The sequence below is a fragment of the Vicia villosa genome, unplaced genomic scaffold (genome assembly GCF_029867415.1).
Source record: "Vicia villosa cultivar HV-30 ecotype Madison, WI unplaced genomic scaffold, Vvil1.0 ctg.000279F_1_1_3, whole genome shotgun sequence".
NCBI lineage: Eukaryota > Viridiplantae > Streptophyta > Magnoliopsida > Fabales > Fabaceae > Vicia > Vicia villosa.
Window position 1 is genome coordinate 479,633 of NW_026705119.1, and position 22,691 is coordinate 502,323.

The window sequence follows — 22,691 nt, forward strand, 5'->3', positions numbered from 1 at the left end:
ATCAAAATTTAATGTCCGTGATTCATTATTCTCATTTCTCATAATAACCAAGTATTCTCACTTGAGTCGTCCCATATATATATATATATATATATATATATATATATATATATATATATATATATATATATATATATATATATATATATATATATATACGAAAAAATGGTATTTATGATCAAAATATTTTTTAGTAAAAAATGGTATACTGGAAAAATTTATTCGAAAAATCTATTATTGATCTAAATATTTTCATATACGAAAATTTAATATTGATCCAAATGTTTTTGTAAATGATACCTAAATAAAAATAATATTTGTACACCAAAAAAACTATTATTTACGAAAAATGGTATTTATCAAATATTTTTTATTCAAAAATGGTATACGGGAAAAAATTTAATATTGATCTAAATATTTTTATATACGAAATTTACTATTGATCCAAATATTTTTGTAAATGATACCTAAACAAAAATGAAGTCTGTATACGGAAAAAATTTATTATTGATCTAAATATTTTTATATACGAGAAATGGTATTTATGATCAAATATTTTTGATCCAAAAATGGTATACGAGAAAAAATCTATTATTGATCTAAATATTTTTATATATGAAAATTTAATATTGATCCAAATATTTTTGTAAATAATACCTAAATGAAAATAATATTTGCATACAGAAAAAAATTTATTATTTACGAAAAATGGTATTTATGATTCAAATATTTTTTATTAAAAAATGGTATACCGGAAAAAATCTACTATTGATCTAAATATTTTTATATACGAAATTTACTAATGATCCAAATATTTTTGTAAATGATACCTAAACAAAAATAAAGTCTGTATACGGGAAAAAATCTATTATTGATCTAAATATTTTATACAAGAAAAATATTATTTATGATTCAAATATTTTTATTCAAAAATGGCATAGGCAAAAAATTTATTATTGATCTAAATATTTTTATATACGAGAAATGGTATTTATGATCAAATATTTTTGATCCAAAAATGGTATACGATAAAAAATCTATTATTGATCTAAATATTTTTGTATATGAAAATTTAATATTGTATCAAATATTTTTGTAAATGATACCTAAACAAAAATAATATTTGTATACGAAAAAAATATATTTTTTACGAAAAATGGTATTTATGATCCAAACATTTTTTATTCAAAAATGATATACGGGAAAACATCTACTATTGATATAAATATTTGAGGAAAAATCTATTATTGATCTAAATATTTTTATATACGAGAAATAATATTTATGATCAAATATTTTTGATCCAAAAATGGTATACGGGAAAAAATCTATTATGGATCTAAATATTTTTATATACGAAATAATCAATTACTTATCAAAATATATTTTTCTCTTTTTTAACATTTTATTTAAAATAAATGATGCATTCAAATGCGCGTAACCGAACAAAATCCATGCGTATGCGCGGGTTTGTTACTAGCTTTTATATTAGAAAGATGATATTTATGATTCAAATATTTATGATCCAAGAATGATATAAGGGAAAAAATCTATTATCGATTTAAATATTTTTTATATACGAAAATTTTTATTATTAATCTAAATATTTTTTGTTTTTAAATGTTCTATTTAAAATAAATATATTATGTAAACAAATGAGCGTATCAGACCAGATCGAACCCGTGCGTATGCACGAGTTTGTTACTAGTTATTTAATATATAAGATTATTTAGAACATATCATACACTATGTAAACTTTGTACATTATGATTATGGTAATATTAAATAATTCAATTGTTAGATTAATTTAATTTAATTTATATATAAAGATATTAAATTAAACGCCATGATTATGTTAAATTTAATGCATTCATGGTGTCAAAGGCCATGATTATATTAAATATTAAAATAATTAAATATGCATCACATTAATTTGGTTTATTTGTTATTATTTCATGTGAACAAATAAATTACATAACCAAATGTAAATTGTAAGAGCGAGTGGGGATCAATTATAATACAAATTGCAGGCCCTTGACCAAATTATGTGTTTTCTCCAATCATGCACAACCTAAGTCAAAACTAAAATTGGAAATAAAAAATTATTAGTAGAAAAAGTAAATGTGGCCTAAGTCGTACTCATGTCACATTGATTAATTAGTATTTTCTCCAGTTTCTGAAGCAAGATCTTATCAAGCAAGATCTTACTGATTACTAGCTTTTATTTGAAAAAGTAAGAGGATCTTGTGCAAAATAAAACACATAAGATGTCTAAGAAGGAATATTTAAATTGAGAATATGAATTTCTAGCTTTAGCAACCATGTGAAGGACAACTGGATCAAGAAATTGCAAATGTTAAACACGTTTGAATGATATCAATCTTTGAATATCTATACATTGACACGTAGATTGAATGCCTAAACACTCAAATTATAATATGTTAGTTAATCACAAATAGAAACAACAATTTCAATTTAATCAAGGTGTGGTGCCAATTGGCTAACCAGCTTTGCAAGGGGTCGAGATTCCAAATACCAATTGAAATGGTTCTCCTTTTAGGGTTGTCAATAAGGTTGGTCGAATTTATTGTGGTTTACTCTTTGGGGTATTAGTGTTAGTCGAAATTTTCAAGAAGACATTGACTGCGGTCATTGTGGTTGTTTGTAATCAGTTTGATTATAGTGGATTAACTCTTTATTGAGAAGACAAAATCACTTTGGCGGGATAAAAATAACTGTGTTCATATATTTTTATTCACTTGTTAACTTTGTATTTTGAGTTGCGAAAAGATTATATTTGATGCAATTCAATTCAAACTCTTCTTTCTTGTGTGTTTTCGCACTTTCAATTGATAAGTATGTGGATAGTTCTTGTGCTTTCTCGTTCTGGCTAGAGAATCATATCATGCATCTAAGCTAATAGTGACTTTAGTGTCTTTGCCCTCCCTTTGGTGTGTTCTTGTTAGTAGAATGGATTTTGGTGTTCGATCTAACCAGGGGCGGTTTTAGCATAGGGCCGCCCTGGGCAATTGCCCATGCTCTTATGTAGGCCCAAATTTTTTTTTTAGGTAAAAAATAAATGAAACGACAAAAACTTGAAAGAAAAAAAAAGGGCAAAAGTAAAAGAAAAAGGAACACGTTCTGCAAGAGACCAAGCAAAAGCTCCGCCTTCGTCCACACCGTATCCCCTAACTACCACCACCGTCCACCGCCAACCACAGGTTTCTTCTTCTTCTTCAGATTTTCTTAATTAATTTGTGTTAGATTGTTGTTGTTGCATTTTTTGTTGTTGGAATTTTGAGAGAATTAATGCCCTAATTTGAGAAAGGATCCATTCAAATCTGAATTTTAATTTGATTCAAAAACTGGAAAAAAGTAGAACACAGAGAAGGAGAAAAATGATGGTGTTTGTTTTGATCCTAGCTTTTTCTAATACCTATCTATTTGTTCTATTATTTTTTATTTGTTTATTCAATTGAGACATGTCAATATGTTAGTGGTTGGAAGTTAAGTTTGAATTAGTCAAAATGTTACAAACATATTTTGTTTTTCCATTTAGTGAATGTTTCCAGAAAATAGTTTTCTTTTTCCTTTTTTTTATTGTATTTTTTAGTTGATATTATTGTTTATAGTTACTATTTATTTATCATTTATTTTTTAAAATAAATTAGAATTTAAAAATGTAATTGAGTTTTTTAGAATTAGGATTTAAAAGTGTATTTTGAGAAATTTTAAGAAACTATGTGCTATTACAACTTTGAGAAATATTTAAAAACTATATTATTTTATTTGTAAATTTTGTTGTCTTATGACATTACTAATTTAAGATTATTTAATTTCAGAGATGAAGAGGTTTCTGGTTGATAGAGCAAGTATTGAGAATGTGAATGTTGTGCAACATGAAGCCGAATTAGAACCACCTTCTAATGTCGTTAATGAGTTTAATCCAAATGAAATTGTGCGTGATCCAGGTCGTAGGAAACAAATTAGTGAGTATGCTCCGGATATTCAAGACCAAGTGAGGAGGGCATATATATTGAAGGGTCCAATGCAACCAGATTTGTCAAGCTTTCCTCGTACTTCATTTGGAAGTGTTACAAGAGCATTTAGTAAATCATGGTATAAGAATTATACATGGTTAGAATATAGTGAGATCAAAGATGCAGCTTATTGTTTTTATTGATTTCTCTTTAAGCAACCCGGGAGGGCCGAACACTTTGGTTTTGAAGTTTTCACTAAATGTGGATATAGAGATTGGAAACATGCATCTCAAGGCTTGAAAGGTCACGTCGGTAGTCATAATAGTTTGCATAACTCATGTGTCAAGCATTACGATGATTATAATAATCAAAGACAAAGTGTGGCAAGTAAGTTTGCTAAAGCAAACAAGGAATCAGAAGAATTGTATAAGATTCGTTTGACTTGTTCGATAGATTGTTCAAGATATCTCATAGCATAAGGCATGGCTTTCCGTGACCATGATGAATCCTCTACTTCTCTAAATAAGGGAAATTTTAGAGAGATGGTAGATTGGGTAAAATCTCATAATGAACAAGTGAGGGATGCTTTTGACCGTGGTGGAAAAAATTGCACAATGACTTCCGGTGACATTCAAAAGGAGCTTGCAACGTGTTGTGCACATGAAGTTACCAAGGTGATTATGGAAGAGCTTGGTGATAGACAATTCTCCGTGCTTATTGATGAGTCACGTGATATATCCGTCAAAGAGCAAATGGCGGTGATGTTGAGGTTAGTAGTTGTGTTCTCAAATTTCCTAATTTCATTACCTATTATTATCTACCGCCAAGTAAAATTGTTGAATTTGTTTTAGGTTTTTGAACAATAAAGGGAATGTTGTGGAACGATTTATTGCTCTACATCATGTCAAAGGTACTACATCTAAGTCATTAAAGGATGCTCTTTATGGTATTCTTGATAAGTACAAATTATCTATTTCAAGGATACGAGGGCAAGGATATGATGGAGCTTCAAATATGAGAGGTGAGTTTAATGGTTTGCAAAGAAAGATTTTAGATGGAAACCCTTATGCTTTCTATGTCCATTGCTATGCACACCGTTTACAATTGGTTGTTGTGTCCGTTGCTAGTAGTTGCTCATCTATTCATGATTTCTTTGAGTATATCTCATTGATTGTCACCACAACAAGTGCATCTTGTAAGAGGAGAGATGCTTTGACGGAGGCACAACCCCAAGATATTTTAAATAAACTTGAGAGTGGTGAAATATCTAGAGGAAAGGGCTTGCACCAATCATCTAGTCTCATTAGACCCGGGGATACTAAATGGGGTTCACATCATACTACATTGCTTCGTTTGGATCAAATGTGGTCATCTGTGTTAAAGGTGCTTAGTATGGTTGATGAAGATGGACATGGACCATCTCAAGCAGCGGGTTTGATTGAAAAAATGGAGAGCTTTAAATTTGCTTTTATTTTGAGGTTAATGTTAAAGTTGTTTGGTATCACAAACGAGCTTTCAAATGTCTTGCAAAGAAAAGATCTTAATATTGTGATTGCCATGGAATTAGTTGATGATGTCAAAGCTCGGTTGGCTACAATGAGAGAGAGTGGTTGGGATAATTTATTTACCGATGTCCAAGAATTTTATGTTGATAAAGGTATTCCGATGCCAAATATGGATGATGAAATACCGGTTCGGGGTCGTTCAAGGGTAGAAGGAAGGACTATCACTAATCTTCATCATTACCGTGCTGAGATTTTTTATGTTGCTATTGACAAAATATGTGTGGAGATGGATCACCGCTTTAGTGAAGGAAGTAATATTATCCTTGATTGCTTCTCATGTCTTGACCCCAAGGACTCTTTCTCCAAGTTTGAAGTTGATAAGCTTGCTCGTCTTGTTGATATTTATTGTAACACCCCTTTTCTAACCCCAAATATATCATTCAATCACACAGAGTAATCATGCATAAGGAAAAGGGAGTCACATGTTATTTTCAATCACAATGAAAACCTAAAACAAAACATCCAACATTCTTAATATGCAAAGATCATATTTGTAACACAATGTAAATCTCATGCTTTCATACATTATGCATAAACGCTTGCGGAAAAAAAACAATTGAATTGGTATTAAAATTTCAATGAATATATCCCATACTATATTCATCTACCAAATTCGAATTAACATTTAAATCCACAATCTTGGCCACATAGCCTCAAACAACATATCCGAGATCTCAACAAATACATCCGAATATCCAACAAAACATAGGAAATAGCAATATCCAAACATAAGCATAAGTCTAAATAAAACCCCCCTAAGTGTTACAAGATCAGAGCATATGACTCGCTACCTAATCCAATAACAAACTCAGGAGCTCCTCGGCTAAATCCTCGGACAAGCTACTAATCATCGGAACCTACACGTTATCAACGAAGGATAACATTCAAACAGAAGGGTGAGAATTCAACTTCTTATAGAAAACATAATAATGGGAAATGCAACATAATTAAGCATACATTTCAAGAATTCATCACTCTTCACAAACATGTATTTATCTCCGATATAAAGTTAACATGTTCCATACCATTAAGCATCGCAACCAAATTCACAATCTCACATATTGACGATTCTAATTATATACATATATATCACTCATACATATACATATATTCCACATTTCACATCAAATATGTATCAATCATGTATATCTCATTCTCATCACATTCTCTAATTCATATCAAATGATTCATCATTCCACATATATGCATATCAATCAAATTCACATCCACACATTCATACCACATAATCACACATAACAACATTTCACACCGACACGTGCGACTCAAGTGTGACTCGATGCGATATGCATGTGGATCCCTCCGTTATCATTTCCGGTCATGCCGATTATCATTCTCTCTAGACTAGATAACCACCTCAAAGTCCCATACTCGTTAAGCTTTCAAACCCCATACTCGTTAGGTTTGGGACAAGTAAATAACCTTCGCGAGATTACCCAACATTGCCACTTTCAAAGACTCATGCTTGTGTACGTGTGCAACAAAACAAGACTCGTGCATTTAAGACGATCTCTCTATCTCTTAAACTACACAATCACATCTTTCCAACCTTGCACAACATTACACAACATGCAATTCAATCCAATCTCAACACAATTATCATTTAGCATTCCATTACATAATACATTCAATTACACCTTACACATGTTATTTAATCAATTAATAACACATATTGAACATAAAGAAGTAATAGGTATGCAAGTTAAGTCTTAAACAAACAAGAAAATATTTTTGAATATAGTTCGCGCCGCCAACCCTTGGTCGCGTCGCGAAGTAACAGACAGAAACAATGTATTTCAAAAATGCATTCAGTTCGCGCCGCATCCACATGTGCGCGCCGCGAAGTACAAGGCAGAACCAATCATTCCAGAATTCATTCAGTTCGCGCCGCCACCTCTCGTTCGCGTCGCGAACACAGCGCAAAAGTGAATTTTCTGTTTAAACTCAGCACAGTTCCCTCTTTTTCATTTTCACCACTCAATTCACAGTTCAGTTCATTATTTGCACACGAATTTCACATACATAACATACACATAACCCATATGTATCCTTAGATTCATCAAAGTTTCATTAATTATGCAAATCCATGAATTTCACCCAAAGCCCAAAGTTAGGTTTTTACATTCTTTTCATCCAACATGTTATAAATCAAAACCCACCCATAGAATCAAGTAAAGAATCATGAATTACATGTTATTTCTACCCATTCCAAGCATAAACAACATCAAACAATACAAATCTCATGGATTATGAAAATACCCAAAGTGAAATCCCATGTTTTTAACACATTCAACATTACCCAATCATAGATTCTACAAGAATTTGTATTAAAACCCTTACCTCTTGAATTTCTCCTTCTAACTTCAAGAAATCTACAATCCTCTTCTCTTCTCTCTTCTACTCTTTTGCCTCTTTTCTCTTCTCTACTTTTCTTTCTATCTTTCTATCTAATTTAGGTTAACTCATAAAATTATCTTCTAACTCTCATTATCTCATTGGGCTTAACCCACCTAATACTCTTTCTCACTCAACTAAGCCCATTTAAATAAAATTCTACCATTTATTAATTAGCTAAATAACATATTGCCACCCAATTAAATAATTATCGCGCAAACAATAATTAAATAAAACACATAAACAATTATCAATTATCAAATAATCCTAATTAATTAAATCTAATAAAAATAGGATGTTACATTTATCATGCAAACTTTTCTGATGATGACCGTGGAACTATAAGAGATCAACTTGACACTTACATTCTTCAAGTGAAAAGAAATGCTTCATTTTCCACTTGTGAAGATGTTCAAAGTTTGGCTATGAAGATGGTTCAAACTAAAAAACATTTGGTATTTCCATTGGTTTACAAACTTATTGAGTTAGCTTTAATATTGCCTGTGTCGACAACATCCGTTGAAAGAGCTTTTTCAGCAATGAGGATTATCAAGTCTAAATTGCGCAATAAGATCAGTGATGCGTGGTTCAATGATTTGATGGTATGTTACACTGAGCGGGAGATATTCAAATCAATTGATGATATTGATATTATTCGAACATTCACCGCAAAGAAGTCTCGAAAAGGACATTTGCCTCGTGATTTTATTTAACCCGTAAAGTTATGTTTCATATCTTTTATTTTAAATCATATTTTTGTTGACAAAATGACGAGTCTCTTTTATTTTTATGGATGACTATTTATATATTATATACAATGTGCAAATTTGTGGTATTGAAATTTTTGCCCAGACTTTATAATTTTTCTGGCTCCGCCACTGGATCTAACTGGTTCTTGATTGAGGAGGTATAGCTTCGTTTCTTTATTTTTGGCACATTCAATCTATCTAGATGTCGATTTTTTGCTTTATCTTCATGTTTGGTGTTTAGTTTCTTTTTGATTGATGATGCTTCGTTTTATTTTGCTGGTGACTAGGCACCTTTTATACCTTCTATTAGCCTTGTGTTGTATTATATCAGTCTTTAGTGCCTCTTTATTTATATATTCTATTTGCTTTTAAAAAGAGATTGTAGAATCCAAAATACGCGAAGAACAAATATATATATATATATATATATATATATATATATATACAATATCAAATACATAAACCCGAGTAATATCTAATTATGAGATAATAAATATATGTGAATGACATTTATCTAAGTTTTTGAAGTATGCTTTAAAACTTTAAGTGACGAAGAGAAAAAAAACATATATGAAATGGCATGGAGCAAAATATCTTAAATTCTAGAAAGTCAGAAGGTTATAAATCGAGCAAAAATCAAAGATGGCAGTGGCCGAACTGCGGTGGCAGCGGTGGAGCCGCGACAACAGTGGCCGGAGATCAAAAGTGCAACAACGAGGAATCCCAATGGTGGCGAAGTAGGCAACTAGAGATCAATGTTCGGCGACAGACACCCAGAGCACGGCGGCAGAGGGCCGCGGGTAGGCGGAGGCCAATTGGAGTGCGTCGGTGGAGGGCCGCGAGTCGTCCGCAAGTGGCAGAATTCGTATGGTAGTTGTCGTCGGTGGCGTTTGTACGGTGCGACGGTAGTGTCCGTAGACTATCGGTTTTTTGATCATCCTATCAATTTTCTTGGTTTGCGTGTTTTGGGACTTTTTAGTTCGGTTCATAGATCCATTTGCTAATGGGTTGTGTTTGGAGCCTTGTTTGCTGGGTTTTAGCAATTATAAATATGTATCTCTTTTTTTATTGTAAGTGTGACAATTTTAGAGCTTTAGAGCAAAATGGGGAAATAAGGGCTTAGGAAAACCTTTTATAGTTATCTAGAAGGATCATATAATACTTCTTAACATCTTGAGTTTGTGTGACTACGTTATTGAGAGTTGGAGAGATTGGGAAACACTTGGGTAGAAAATATGGTTTGTTCTTGAGAGCTTTGAAGGCTACTTTCTTGTAACTCTTTTATAATCTCTTGTAAGAACTTTTGAAGTATAGTGAATTGGAGAGATGCTCTCTCCCCTAGTCCTAGATCATTTGATCAAACTGGGCAAACAAATCTTGTGTTTCTCGCCTTCTTTTATTTTCTTCTGCCAAGTTAATTTACTGTCTTATTGGTTATTATTGATGAAAGCCGCTTATTTTGGTTTCCATTTTTCCTTGTCCCCATAAATCATATTCCTTGACGTGAATTGAACCTTAGACTTTTACAACAGAACCACCATCATCAAATTGAAAACTCTTCTAGTGACTGTTAATTTCATCTAAACAAATGGGTTTATCATGGAGTAACTTCGTTGTAACTATAATATGCACACAACAATTCAAACGATGTTCTAACTAAGCAACCACATTTAGATTCATTTTTACTATGTTAAATGTAAAACATTTCTTGAAATGTTTCCATCCAGCTAGGACCATAAAACCTATTTATTGAATTCATGTTCCTTAGAATGGTGTCTTTATAAAATGAGGTTTGTATCTCAGGATGATGCAACTATATCATGATGTTAATTGATTATTAAAAGTGACACTGATAAACTCAAGCAACGATAACTGGAATTTGTAACATTTATAAGTGAAATCCATCACCAAAATAGTCTAAAAAGTGTCAAACAATTTGATGAAATGCAAATGTGTCATAAAAAATATCTTCGATAATTTATGAATCTGTAATTAATCTGTAGCTATACACATTTGCAGTAGACTTTGACTTCTTTGATTTCCCTCCTACTTGCACAGAAGCCTGCAACCAATGTAATTGTAAGAAAATTAACCAAAATAACTGTAACCAATTTAGTTCTATTACTTACCCTTTTTTTGACTCCAGAAGTTCCCACATTAGGTGTTTGGCTTCCTTGGGTGGGTGCAACACCTGTTGGTACATCTGTTGGTACATCTCTTGGTACTTCACCAACAATAACTGCTAGCTGTTTGTTTTTCTTACAAGTCCTTTTGTTATGTCCATATTCAAAGCAAATCTTGCACCTATGACTTGTGTTAGTCCTTTGCCACCTTGTTTGACTTTCTTCATCAGCCTCTCTTCTTCTCAATTTCTTTGGTCTGCCAGGACCTCTCTTATAACTAGGTGGCAAGATTTCAGGGTCAGTGGTCTTTGGCCATTTGTTTTGGCCATTAATAGGACTGATAACTTCATTGTAACATGTTACATAGGTAGACTTATGATAAAACTTGTGTACATAGTTAATGGGGTTATCTACCTTCCTATGTATGGCTGCAACAACATGTGCACATGGGATCCCTACCAAGTCCCAAAAATTACAAGAACAGGTATGTTTTGCCAAGTCCACAACAAAACTATCTGTGAACATTACATGAGTAACCTGAAATGTTAATCTACCTCCATAAGTGGGCAGCCAACTAGCACTTTTTTCTATCTCCCTATCTAACCTTCTAAGTGGCTTAGACATAATCACTCCTTTGTAATTCTCTACCTTCTCCCTAAGAGTGGCAAACCTACCCATTAGATAGTTCCTAATCCATTCAAACATGGTAAGTATAGGTTTGTCCCTTTGCATCAAAATAGTAGCATTAAAAGATTCACTTAGGTTGTTTATAAGAACATCACACTTAGAGTAGAAGGGAAAGGCATGCTTACACCACTTATTCTTGGGAATAGCATTCATCCATTCATAGGCATCTGGATTTGCCTCTTTAATTTGATTCATCTTAGCCTCATGATCTTCAAAATAGGTTGCCTTTGCTGCAGCCATTATTAGATCTCTATAGAGTGTACCACCCCCAAACTTCTTCTTGAAGTTAGCATACAAATGTCTTAAGCAAAATCTGTGCTCAAATTCAGGATAGTCTTCCTCAAATACATTCACCAATCCCTGCATATAAAGACCTAAGTTAATACCTAAAATCACATATAATCACATATAAGGAAAGAAAGATTAACAAATAACACCTTTTGCTGATCAGAAATGAAGCAACACCTATTATCAGAACCTATGTCTTCAAGAAGCAACCTCATAAACCAGCTCCAAGAGTCCCTACACTCAGTCTCCACAACACCAAAGGCAAGTGGAAGATACTGATCATTAGCATCCCTACTGACAGCTATCAACAATATTCCACCATATTTGTTCTTTAAGTGACAACCATCCAATCCTATGAAAGGTCTACAACCATTCTTGAATGCTCTCTTTGTACCATCAAAGCACATGTAGAACCTTTCAAACTTAGGTGGCAAACCAGAAATGTTCAACTTAAATGTATTACCTATACATGCCCTTCTCAATTCAGCTCCATATGACCATAACATACTATACTGCTTGGCTGAGTCACCTTCAACAACCCTTCTAGCTATTTGCCTTGCTTTGAAAGCCCTACATCCAGTAATTTCTGTGGCAAACCTCAATCTAACATCAGAAACAATCTCATTCAATTTCATACCTGAATTGTTCTTCAACTTGTCCACAATTATTCTAGACACCCAATCAGCATTAGCATTCTTGTTGAAGAACTTTCTTCCACATTTGTGCTTCTGAATTAAAGTCTTAATCCTGAAAGATTCAGTTCTCAAAACTCTACTGCATAAAACAGTGTAACCACATTGTTGTTTATCCTTACAAATAACCCTGCACCTTTCCCCATCATTTTTGGCAAACTTAACTTCCCTACCATTCAACACATTGTGTTCCAGTACAGCCTTTTTAAATTGCTTCAGAGATGAAAATTCCATTCCAACCTTGAACTTAAATTCCTTTCTAAGTTTTTCATCATCCCTAAACCTTATCACTGAAGGCCTACCATCATCACTATCATCATCTGCCCCACTATCAAGCTCATCTGTTAAGTATTCATCATCAATTAAATGTTCCCTTTCCATCTCTGCTGTCATCATTCCTGTATGTATCCCACCTGCACCATTTTCTACTCCACCTGCACCATTTTCTACTCCATCCATAATTGCACCATCTTCTACTCCACCTGCACCAGAATTGTTGATCTCTTCACCTACATCTTCATCAATATCATTCATCCTCTCCTCTTCACTATCATCAAAATGTATGCCATCCAAAGAGTCTTCACTTGATTCACCATCTTCACTTTCCTCCACATTAACATTTTCTTTTTCTTTTGGCTCAGTATATATCTCAATATCAGACTTTGTCTCCTCAGCACACATAGCTAACAATGTTGCATCCTCATCATTAACAAGTGGTTTTAGATCATTTTCAAGTGAGCCATGTTCGGACTTCCACCACATTTTCACATCTTCCTTTATAAATGAAGCATCCAAAGACTTAAGTAAATCACATGCTTCAAAATATGACCAGAAATCTGGGTCCTGACCAGCTATAGCAAAAACATCGCCCCCTTCATATGTTACCCCTTCATCTCTTACAAATTTTCCTTTGGTAAAAAAGACAACCTTAAATAACCCCATTCCCTACACATTTCAAGTAAACCAATGGTATATCAGACAGTGACTTGACAACAAAATAAAACCTTAAACAATGGTATATGGCATGCAAGGAACAACCAACCCTAAACAAGATTCAAGACAGAAATCTCGCAATTATTAAACAATAGAATGAGAAAGTGGGACTTACCTTGTCGTTTTTTGGGACCGGAGCACTCAAAACCAGGAGTTGTCGTTGTTGGGACCACTTGAATGAAAAGGCAAAGAAAGGATGAGAGAAGAGGGACCACGAGAGAGAAGAGGGACCAGAAGAAGAAGACAACGTTAAAGATAAGGGTGGATTAACAATTGGTTTAAAAAATTTCCACCTGTCTTGACACGCCAGCAGCCGTTAGTGGCTTTTAACGTCAGAGACCATTTTTTTAGACGGAAAATTTTGTAGGGACTGAAATTTGAAGGAAAATTTTCAAGGGACTTAAAACGAAATTTGGTAATTTTATAGGGACCAAAAACTTATTTAACCCTAGAATTTTTGAATATGTGTCTTGCATTATAAATTTGTATGACAGTAGTTGCATTGCGACCATTTATTTACTTCAACATCATAAAAATGTTTTTTGGAAGGACCATATTACACGTCACATCATGAACAACTTTAGTCTCTTCCAAGTTTAGATGCTTTGCATATTTATTAATTTTATATCTTATGATTGTGTATCCGTTACACATTATTGACACTTCATATATCACTTCTAAAATTAACCACTCATTTTGAACGGACACTCACATTCAAGGATGACGTATATTTATGTCTTAACTTCTTTTCCTCACCTCTACTAACCAATGTCAACAACTCATCCAATGAAGTAAACTTTGATGAAAGTCGTGAATTATAGGCTGAAATTAATGCAATACACATTTGAAAGTACAATGTCCAATATCACATAGATAAATATAGGTAGAATGTCAACTTTCACGTTAACAACATGCACATCATTGGGAGATTCAAGAAACACTACTACAAAAAATAATTTTATGACAAAACTTTCACCTCAGCTAACTAAAAACTAAGGTCAAATGCACTGGAATGCGTCATTTTAATTTATTTAAAAATTAAATCTTATCCTTAGGTTTTTAAGTAATCCGACAGAAAATGTAGTTCAGGGTTTGAGGTTCGATTTTCCGCTCCTGCAATTTCGTACATTATTTAGTACTAAAATGACACACTTAATTTATTTTATTTTTAATTATAATATAAATCATTTATTCCCTCGGTTATTTAACCAACCGAAATGAAATGTTGCTCATTATTTTATTTAATTAAAAAAAACTAAAATTTTACCTCGTTGTTTGCCACCAACTATGAGATATAAACTCCAAACATTATTATATTCCAACATCATAATGTTAATTCTCATTCACTTTTGCTAACTCCTATAAACATTGTGTGCCCTAGCAAACGAACGAAAGCCTTCATTCTTTATCTTCTCCACCTAACGAACTGAAATATCATTCCTAATCTTCTCCAAGTCGAACGAAGTACACATAGGAGGAAGAAAGCTCGAATAAGAAAACTCGAACCTCAAACCAACACATTTCTTTGACTCTCCTATCATGTTTTCGACATGTAAAACTTTCTCCATGAATGTACCCGTAATGTTGTTGTTGTCGTCGTTGTTGTTGTTTTTGTTTTTGAGGCTTATGGTATAATGTTGTGTTATTTTTCAAGTATTTGTAGTTTTTTTTTTGTTTAGTGTTATTATTGAGATGGAATGTTCATTTGTTGTTGGTTGTATACAATTTTTATTTTATTTTTAGAAGCATTATGAGATTATGGATCGTAGTTAGATGAAAGCCAATGAATCAAATAAAGAGTATGAGAATGGAATGATTCAATTGCTTGAATTTGTGGAAAAAATAATTTTACAATAACGAGATTTTTTTGTCCTTGTAAATTTTTTTGAAATACACAAAAACATCCAAAGAAAGATTTATTCAATCATTTAGGTTGTGAAGGAATTATTCAAAATTACACGAAATGGGTATTACCTGGTGAAGTGACAAAAAAGCATGCGTCATGAAGTTGATGAATATATGAATGATACTCTAGAAGATATGATATGTGATGTTGGACTAGATTCTTTTAAGAAAGTCCATGTCGATGATACTTTACAAAGTGACATGGAAGAGTCGTTATTTTCGGGATGCAAAACTTTTACAAGATTGTCAGCTATGTTAAGACTATTTAATCTTAAGACAAAATGTGGGTTTACGGATATAAGTTTCATTGAATTGATGGAATTGTTGCAAGAAATGCTTCCAGAAGGTAACACGTTGTCGAACCGTAGTTAATGAGGCCAATAATATATTGTGTCCAATGGGTTTGTACTATGTCAAAGTACATGCATGTCATAATGATTGCATATTATACAGGCAAGAGTACATGCGTTGTTGAACCGTAGTATGAATCAGTGTCCGATGTGTGGGAATTCACGCTACAATATGAAGGACAATGGTGCTAAAGATGATGGTGTAATCAGAAAGTGTGTTTCTTTAAGATGATGTGGTACCTATTGATAATTCAAAGGTTTAAGAGGTTGTATGCTAATGTAAATAACACAAATAATACTAGATGGCATTCAGATGAAAGAGTATGTGATGGAAAAATTCACCATGTAGTTGATTCATTATCATGGAAGAAAATTGATTCGTTGTTTTCAGATATTGTCCTTGAACTAGGAACCTTAGGCACTGACTTGCCATCAACAGAATGAACCTGATTGGTAAAACATATTTTCCCCTAGCATGTCTCTCTGTCTAAAAAAGAAAAAAAGTTTTTGCGATTATTTGCAGGGTATCAAAGTTCCCCAAGGATACTCATCAGATGTGAAGAAGCTTGTGTCAATGAAAGATCTCAAATTAGTTGGCTTAAAATCTCATGATTGTTATCTCTTGATGCAAGAATTTCTACCAGTGGCTATCAGTGGAATTTTATCAAAAATTGTAAGGGTAACTATAACCAGGTTGTGCTTATTCTTCAATGCTATATGTAGTAAAGTCATTGATCCTAAAAATTTAAATGAGTTGGAACATGAGGCTGCGATTATCTTGTGTCAATTAAAGATGTATTTCCCTTCATTAATTTTTGAAATTATGGTTAACTTAATTGTTCATCTAATAATAAAGATTAGATTTTACGGTCCAGTTTATATAAGGCAGATGTATCTGGTAGATAGATAGATGAAGATTATTAAAGGGTATACGAAGAATCATCACTGTCTAGAAGCTTCGATCATTGAATGATACATCACAAAAGAAGCTATTGAGTTTTGTACAAATTATTTGTCAGAAACAAACTCTATAGGAATTCTCGAGTCTTGTCATGATGGAAGATATTGCGGTAGAAGTACTCAAGATTTAAATATTAAGACAATGGACAAAGATGTAGTTCTTCAAGCACATTTGTATATATTGAATAATATTGATGAAGTTCAGCCTTACTTATCCGCTCACAAAATTCTTATCAAGGAAAAATTTCCCCGAATGAGTGAAAAATTAACATTGACAGAGCATAACAAAACTTTCATAAATTGGTTTAATGAAAGAATTTCTAAAGATAGTAGTGCATTTGAGAAAATTAAATGGATGTCAAATATGCTTAGGTTTTATCTAATAACTTGGAGTGCATAAGAAATTATTAAATTTTTATTCTATACAAAATCAAAGGATGATCGTAGTGTCATGCAAAATTGTGGGGTTATGGTTGAAGCTGAACCCATATACTTCTCTAGTTCAAAAGATAGCAATCTTGTACTGGCATTTAAAGCATACTTTAGGATCATTGGGGAGATTGATTATATTACTTTTAAAATGTATTTATTTAAGTGGAGGTGGATTTATAGTAACACTGGTGTAGAAACCGATGAATTAGGATTTACATGGGCTGATCTTCGAAAGGAAGCTTAAATGAACGAACCATTCATCATGACATTCCAAGTAAAATAGGTTTTTATGTCATCGATCCTTCTAACACTAGATGGTTAATTTGTCTACAAGGAAAACATATTGCTAATAGTGATGAAAATTAAGATTTAAATTTTGAGACCCCTTCTTTCGCAAGACATGTACGTCTCTCATCTAAAGAAAATGATTCAGATGATGTGCATGTTATTCGTTATGATCATCACGAAGGGATAAGAGAAAACTAGTAAGTAAATATTTTATATGACTTACTAATATATATTTATTCATTTTAAATTTGTAATCTTTTTACTAATATTTATTTTTTTCCGAACATGTAGAGATGTCTAAGGATACCATATGTTGGATTGTTTCAAAAGTAAAAGTCAGAAAAATTAAAAACTCCAAAAGTAAGTGTTATTCTTTGTGACATTAATATATGATAATAAATTATTTATGTTAGTTGTAGTTATTGATGCATGTTGTTGATATTGAAGTTTGAATGTTATTTATGTTAAAGGCCAGCTACAAAACTCACAAACAAAAACTTTTGGACGGTCATTCAAGAATTATTCATTTCGACTTTTGCTTTTGGTGGTTAATCATTTGTTTTAGTTTTGTTTCGAAAAATGGTGTGTGCCACTTTGACTTTGCAATTGGTGTATGATCGATAAAATATCAAGTGTACTATTTTGCCTCTGTAGTAATAAGGGGGAAATCCCCGAATGTTGATCTCAAGGACTGCGTGATGCTATAAAGTTGTGTTTCAATTCAATTAAACAAAAGCCTTAGGGGTTTTGGGTTTTGAAATTATGAATTAAATTGCAAATAGAAGTAAAAGATTGATTTGGGGAAATATGAGTAACATGTCATGGTAGGTGTGTGCATTAACATGTAACAACTCCAAATCCTTATTTCAATAACAACTTATCAATCATCAACTACCGGTTCTCAAGAATATTTACCCTTAATTCCTTAGCCGAGCAAACCTTTAATCATCCATCCTAAATCCTAATTCATTAGCGAATTATGATGAAATTAAGCAATTGGGTTATCAAGAACGTTTTGGCTACTATAGGGTATCCCTATTCCTAGGCAATATCTACTATAGTATAATTGTACAAAAACCCTAACAGTGGCGGTCCAGCCTAAGTGCTAGTCATACATCAATCCCGTTGGTCTGACAAGGAACGCTTTAGAAACATTGTACAATCAAATTGAATATGAAAGACAAATAGATTATTGAAATTGGGAAATCAAAGTCATTACAAATGTTAATCAGGGACATCCTCTAGCATTGGGGGGTTTAGCTACTCATATTGTTTAAAGAACTCAAAAGATAAATTATAGACATTACAAGTGTTGGAGATGAAATTGATCTTCAATCGCTTCCGTTCATGAAAATCCCCTTCTCGCCGAAACCCTTGTCTTCTCCAATGAGTACGGATATAGGCACAGATAATTATTTATTAAAATCTATTAAAATAAGTGAATATGAGTGCGGGCACAGATATCTTATTATCCACCCCGTCACATATCCGCACTACATATTTATATAATCTTATTTATATTATTATTATATAAAATGCATGTTTATTAATTTTAAAAAAAATATTGTTATTAAACTATTACATATTTTAATAAAAGTGTTTATTTATTTCTTAATTCAATAATAACATCTATAATTTTTTTAATATTGTTAAAAAAACATAAAATTATATAAAAGTTTGTAATTAATCAATTTAATTTTACTACAAACATGAGTAAACGGGTATTGGTATTGAGGTATCCATAGGATACAGATACAGGTATGAATATTGGTGTCCACGCGGGTATGGGCTCGAATACAGAGATTTTTTTTCAAATCGTAGGTATGAGGACGAGTACTATAGTATCCTGCCCAAATCCTACTCATTGTCATTCCTAATTTTGTTGTTGACTCGAGAAATTAATCTCTAAAATCGCGCACAGAAGATATCCAATTTATTAAAAATATACTTAACATTAAATATTATGAATCTTATTCTTTGTGGAGATTCTAGTTTAATATTACACACAATAAAGGTTAATAACTACAATAGGTACCAGCTTTATTAATGATATATTGGATTGAGTTTTATGAGATTCATGATTACAAAATCTAGAGAAACCCATAACCTTGTATTCCTTATATTCTACTATAGTTATACAACACTATAAGGCCCAAAATCTTAGTTGATAATCCTACAATTTTTCCTTATCTGACCACTAGACCCAGTGAGTGGACTAATGTTTCCCATTTTGACCATTGCATTGGCAAAATCAGCTCTAAAACTTGCAGGGTTGCTAACATAAGAATTAACTTGAGAGTCTGTTGAGCCACCATTGAAAAGCACTTGATCTGAGTGAAAGAGACCCTTTTTGTTTTGCAAGTTCCTGTAATAAGCATTGTCAAATGTGTTTGGTGTGGTGGTGTCAAGTGGTGACAAATTTGTATCACCGCCACTGGTAGGACAATTTGCTTGCAATGATTTTGCAAATGTTGGATCTATGTTGTTGTCGTTGTAAATCCTGTTTCTGAAGAATCTGCAGCTACCTTGACCAATTGTGTGTGATCCTAGAATATTTTTCAATTGAAAACAATAAGTATATAGTAAAGATAATTATACATTGATCATGGGTCATATGTCCTTGGGCATGCAATATTAGGGTTTTAAAAAACTGTTCCGGTCGCGTAAAAGCTTTCACGATTTCGGTCAATATAGGTGTCGCGACACTAATTGCGATCGTCGCGGTGTAAATTAACAAAAAATTATTCTTTAATATAAAATATGGTGATAAAGGTATCAGTATCGACATCTACCAAAATTGTTTTGTCGCAGCCGTTTTTGCGGTAGCGGACCATTTTTTAAAACCCTTTGAAATAATAATAATAATAATAATAATAATAATAATAATAATAATAAATGTTTGATAAAGCATCTATGTAGTTATGAAATTACCTGAAAGAGCAACAATTTCTTGAAGAGTGAAACCTTTGATAGAGAAAGCATTAGTAAGATCACTTACTTCAGAGGAGGGACCTGGCAAATCTGAGTTAGCTGAACTTAAACTTGCTGTTGTTGAATCCCTTCTTCCCAATGGAACAGTCCAACTAAGTCCACCAAGCTAAAAAAACATATTCAATACATTAAATATTGAATGATTTGTGTGACCTATAGTTTAAAATTTTTATTTAGAAAACCTAAAGAAAGTATGTTAACTCTAGCTCAATTAACAGAAACGGGTAGTATATTAGGTTTAAGGTCATCATTAGAGTTCAAATTCTACTATTCATAATTATGTATATGAATTTTTATTACCACTTCGTCTAAAGAAAAAAATTGAAGAATATATACTTACAACAACAACAGAGTCTCTTGCTGCAACAGCGAGAATATCAGCACAAGAGACAATATTAGGGCATAACCTCTCTACTTTGGATTTTATGGTGTCAATGACATCAAAACCTCTCAAGGAACCAGCATTTGGACCTGCTGTTTTTTCACCTGTAAAACTTGATGTATCATCCAGTAGTACTCATGCATCACAACCCTAAAAAAACAAAAGTAATATGTAAAAACGCATTAAATGAAGATAATCAAAATCATATTTGTGAGTATGTAAGACATATTACAGTACAAAATTTTAAATTTTTTACCGTCTAATTGAATTAAATAAAACCTCATAAGAGAGTTGACATGATTAAGCCATAAGAAAATAAAACTATTAATTATTATCACGGATAATTTACACGTAGCCTCTAAAAACTTAAAATTTTATTAAAGTAATAAATTCAAAAAGATCCATTTTAGTAGTCATTTTCATCACTAATAATTAAAGAAATTATCTAAGCATGATTGATTGTAAAGTTTTGTTTAAAATAATAAGAAATAAATCAACTTGGTCTTAACAGATTGTTGACAATTTTGGAAAAAATGTCTGTTTGTGCAAAGTCCACTTTTAGCCATTATTTAATATTTTGTATTATACTACAAATTATTGAATCATAAACACATGTTTAGAAAAATAAAGTTAGGGCTTATGATAATATTCAAATGTGTTAAATCAAGTCTTAAAAAAATATTATCTATGTTAAATAGAAAGGAAAAAGTAAAAAAAGAGAGTGAAAGTGGACTTGCTTGAACAAAGCAATCATGGAAATGAAGACGAAGTAGTGATGCACCCATTCGACGCTCGTTGACAATAGCAGCAATTATTTCTGTTTTAATGGTTGGAAGCAAAAGAGGACATGTTCTGCTATAAAAATTTGAGGATAATTGAGCTGAAGTTGTGCCAATAAGGCAAAAGAGTAAGAAAAAAACAACTTTGGTGATTGAAAAAATCATGGTAATGTAATTTAAAGGAAATATTGCATAAGAGAATGCAAGGAAATGATAGGTTTATGATTAGTGCTTTGTGATTTGTGATTAAGGTGTTGAAATGTGTCATATATTTATGTATGAGAGTTGCCTAACTATTTTGTTTTATTCTCTTGTCAATACTTAGCCTCAAGGAATTAGAAAACTATGTTTGATTATAAAAATTAAGGAGGATTTATTTATGAAGATGAAATTAAAGAATAAATTGTAGTCATTATATTAAATTGCATGGTTGAGATTAAAACAATGTTTAAGTGAGTCATGTGTCATGTATAAGTTTGATTAAATAGGAAAAATATATTGAAGTACTCCAAATTATGTAAAGTTGACTATGATGATAAAAAAAAATATAATTTCAAATTAAAAAATCAATCCAATTTTTTTTAAAATAAAAGTTGATGCCTATGGTATATTCATAAAGACATTTTCATACAAATACTTGAGCTCTGTGTTAATTAAAAAAATTATTTGAGAAAATATTAAGGTTGGTTGTTTGAAATTATTTGAATATATACATCATTTTATGTTTTAATTTTGTAAAGGGAAGAGAGAACTTTCATTTCTATATTTTGAATTTAAGTTCTTTACTATAAAAAGAGAAATGTTATTCTTACACCAATTCATACACCTACACCCAATACACTTCACAAATACGTGAATAGAATTTTTTTAAAACTTTTTGATATATTTTTTCTTTTTTTTTAAATTACTTTGATTAATGAAATATTAAGACTTGATTAATATAATTCAGAATTTGGTTAATATATATTCTGACATAAAAAGTAGTTTTAAGTTATAAAGTAAAATTGGTTAATTGAGTGTTATAAATTGGTTAATATAGTACATAGTTTAGTTATCAAGTGTCTTGATATCAAATATTAAATCTTACGTAGTAAACCAACTTTGGTTAATATTAT

General features: G+C 31.8%; 1 protein-coding gene and 2 pseudogenes across 1 annotated transcript; 1 reads left to right on the forward strand and 2 right to left on the reverse strand.

The window, feature by feature from the left end:
• The first annotated feature begins 3,844 nt into the window (after nucleotides 1–3,844).
• On the forward strand, nucleotides 3,845–8,670 carry LOC131626276 (uncharacterized; annotated as a pseudogene).
• A 2,039-nt stretch (nucleotides 8,671–10,709) lies between these two features.
• Nucleotides 10,710–13,454, reverse strand: LOC131626269 (uncharacterized). The gene is made up of 3 exons (XM_058897101.1): nucleotides 11,954–13,454; nucleotides 11,642–11,876; nucleotides 10,710–10,768 (listed from the first exon to the last, which is right to left on the reverse strand). Exons 1-3 carry the CDS (start codon nucleotides 13,436–13,438, stop codon nucleotides 10,710–10,712), a joined length of 1,779 nt encoding a protein of 592 aa, XP_058753084.1. The 5' UTR covers nucleotides 13,439–13,454.
• Nucleotides 13,455–19,437: 5,983 nt separating this feature from the next.
• On the reverse strand, nucleotides 19,438–21,826 carry LOC131626277 (cationic peroxidase 1-like; annotated as a pseudogene).
• Between the last annotated feature and the right edge of the window lie 865 nt (nucleotides 21,827–22,691).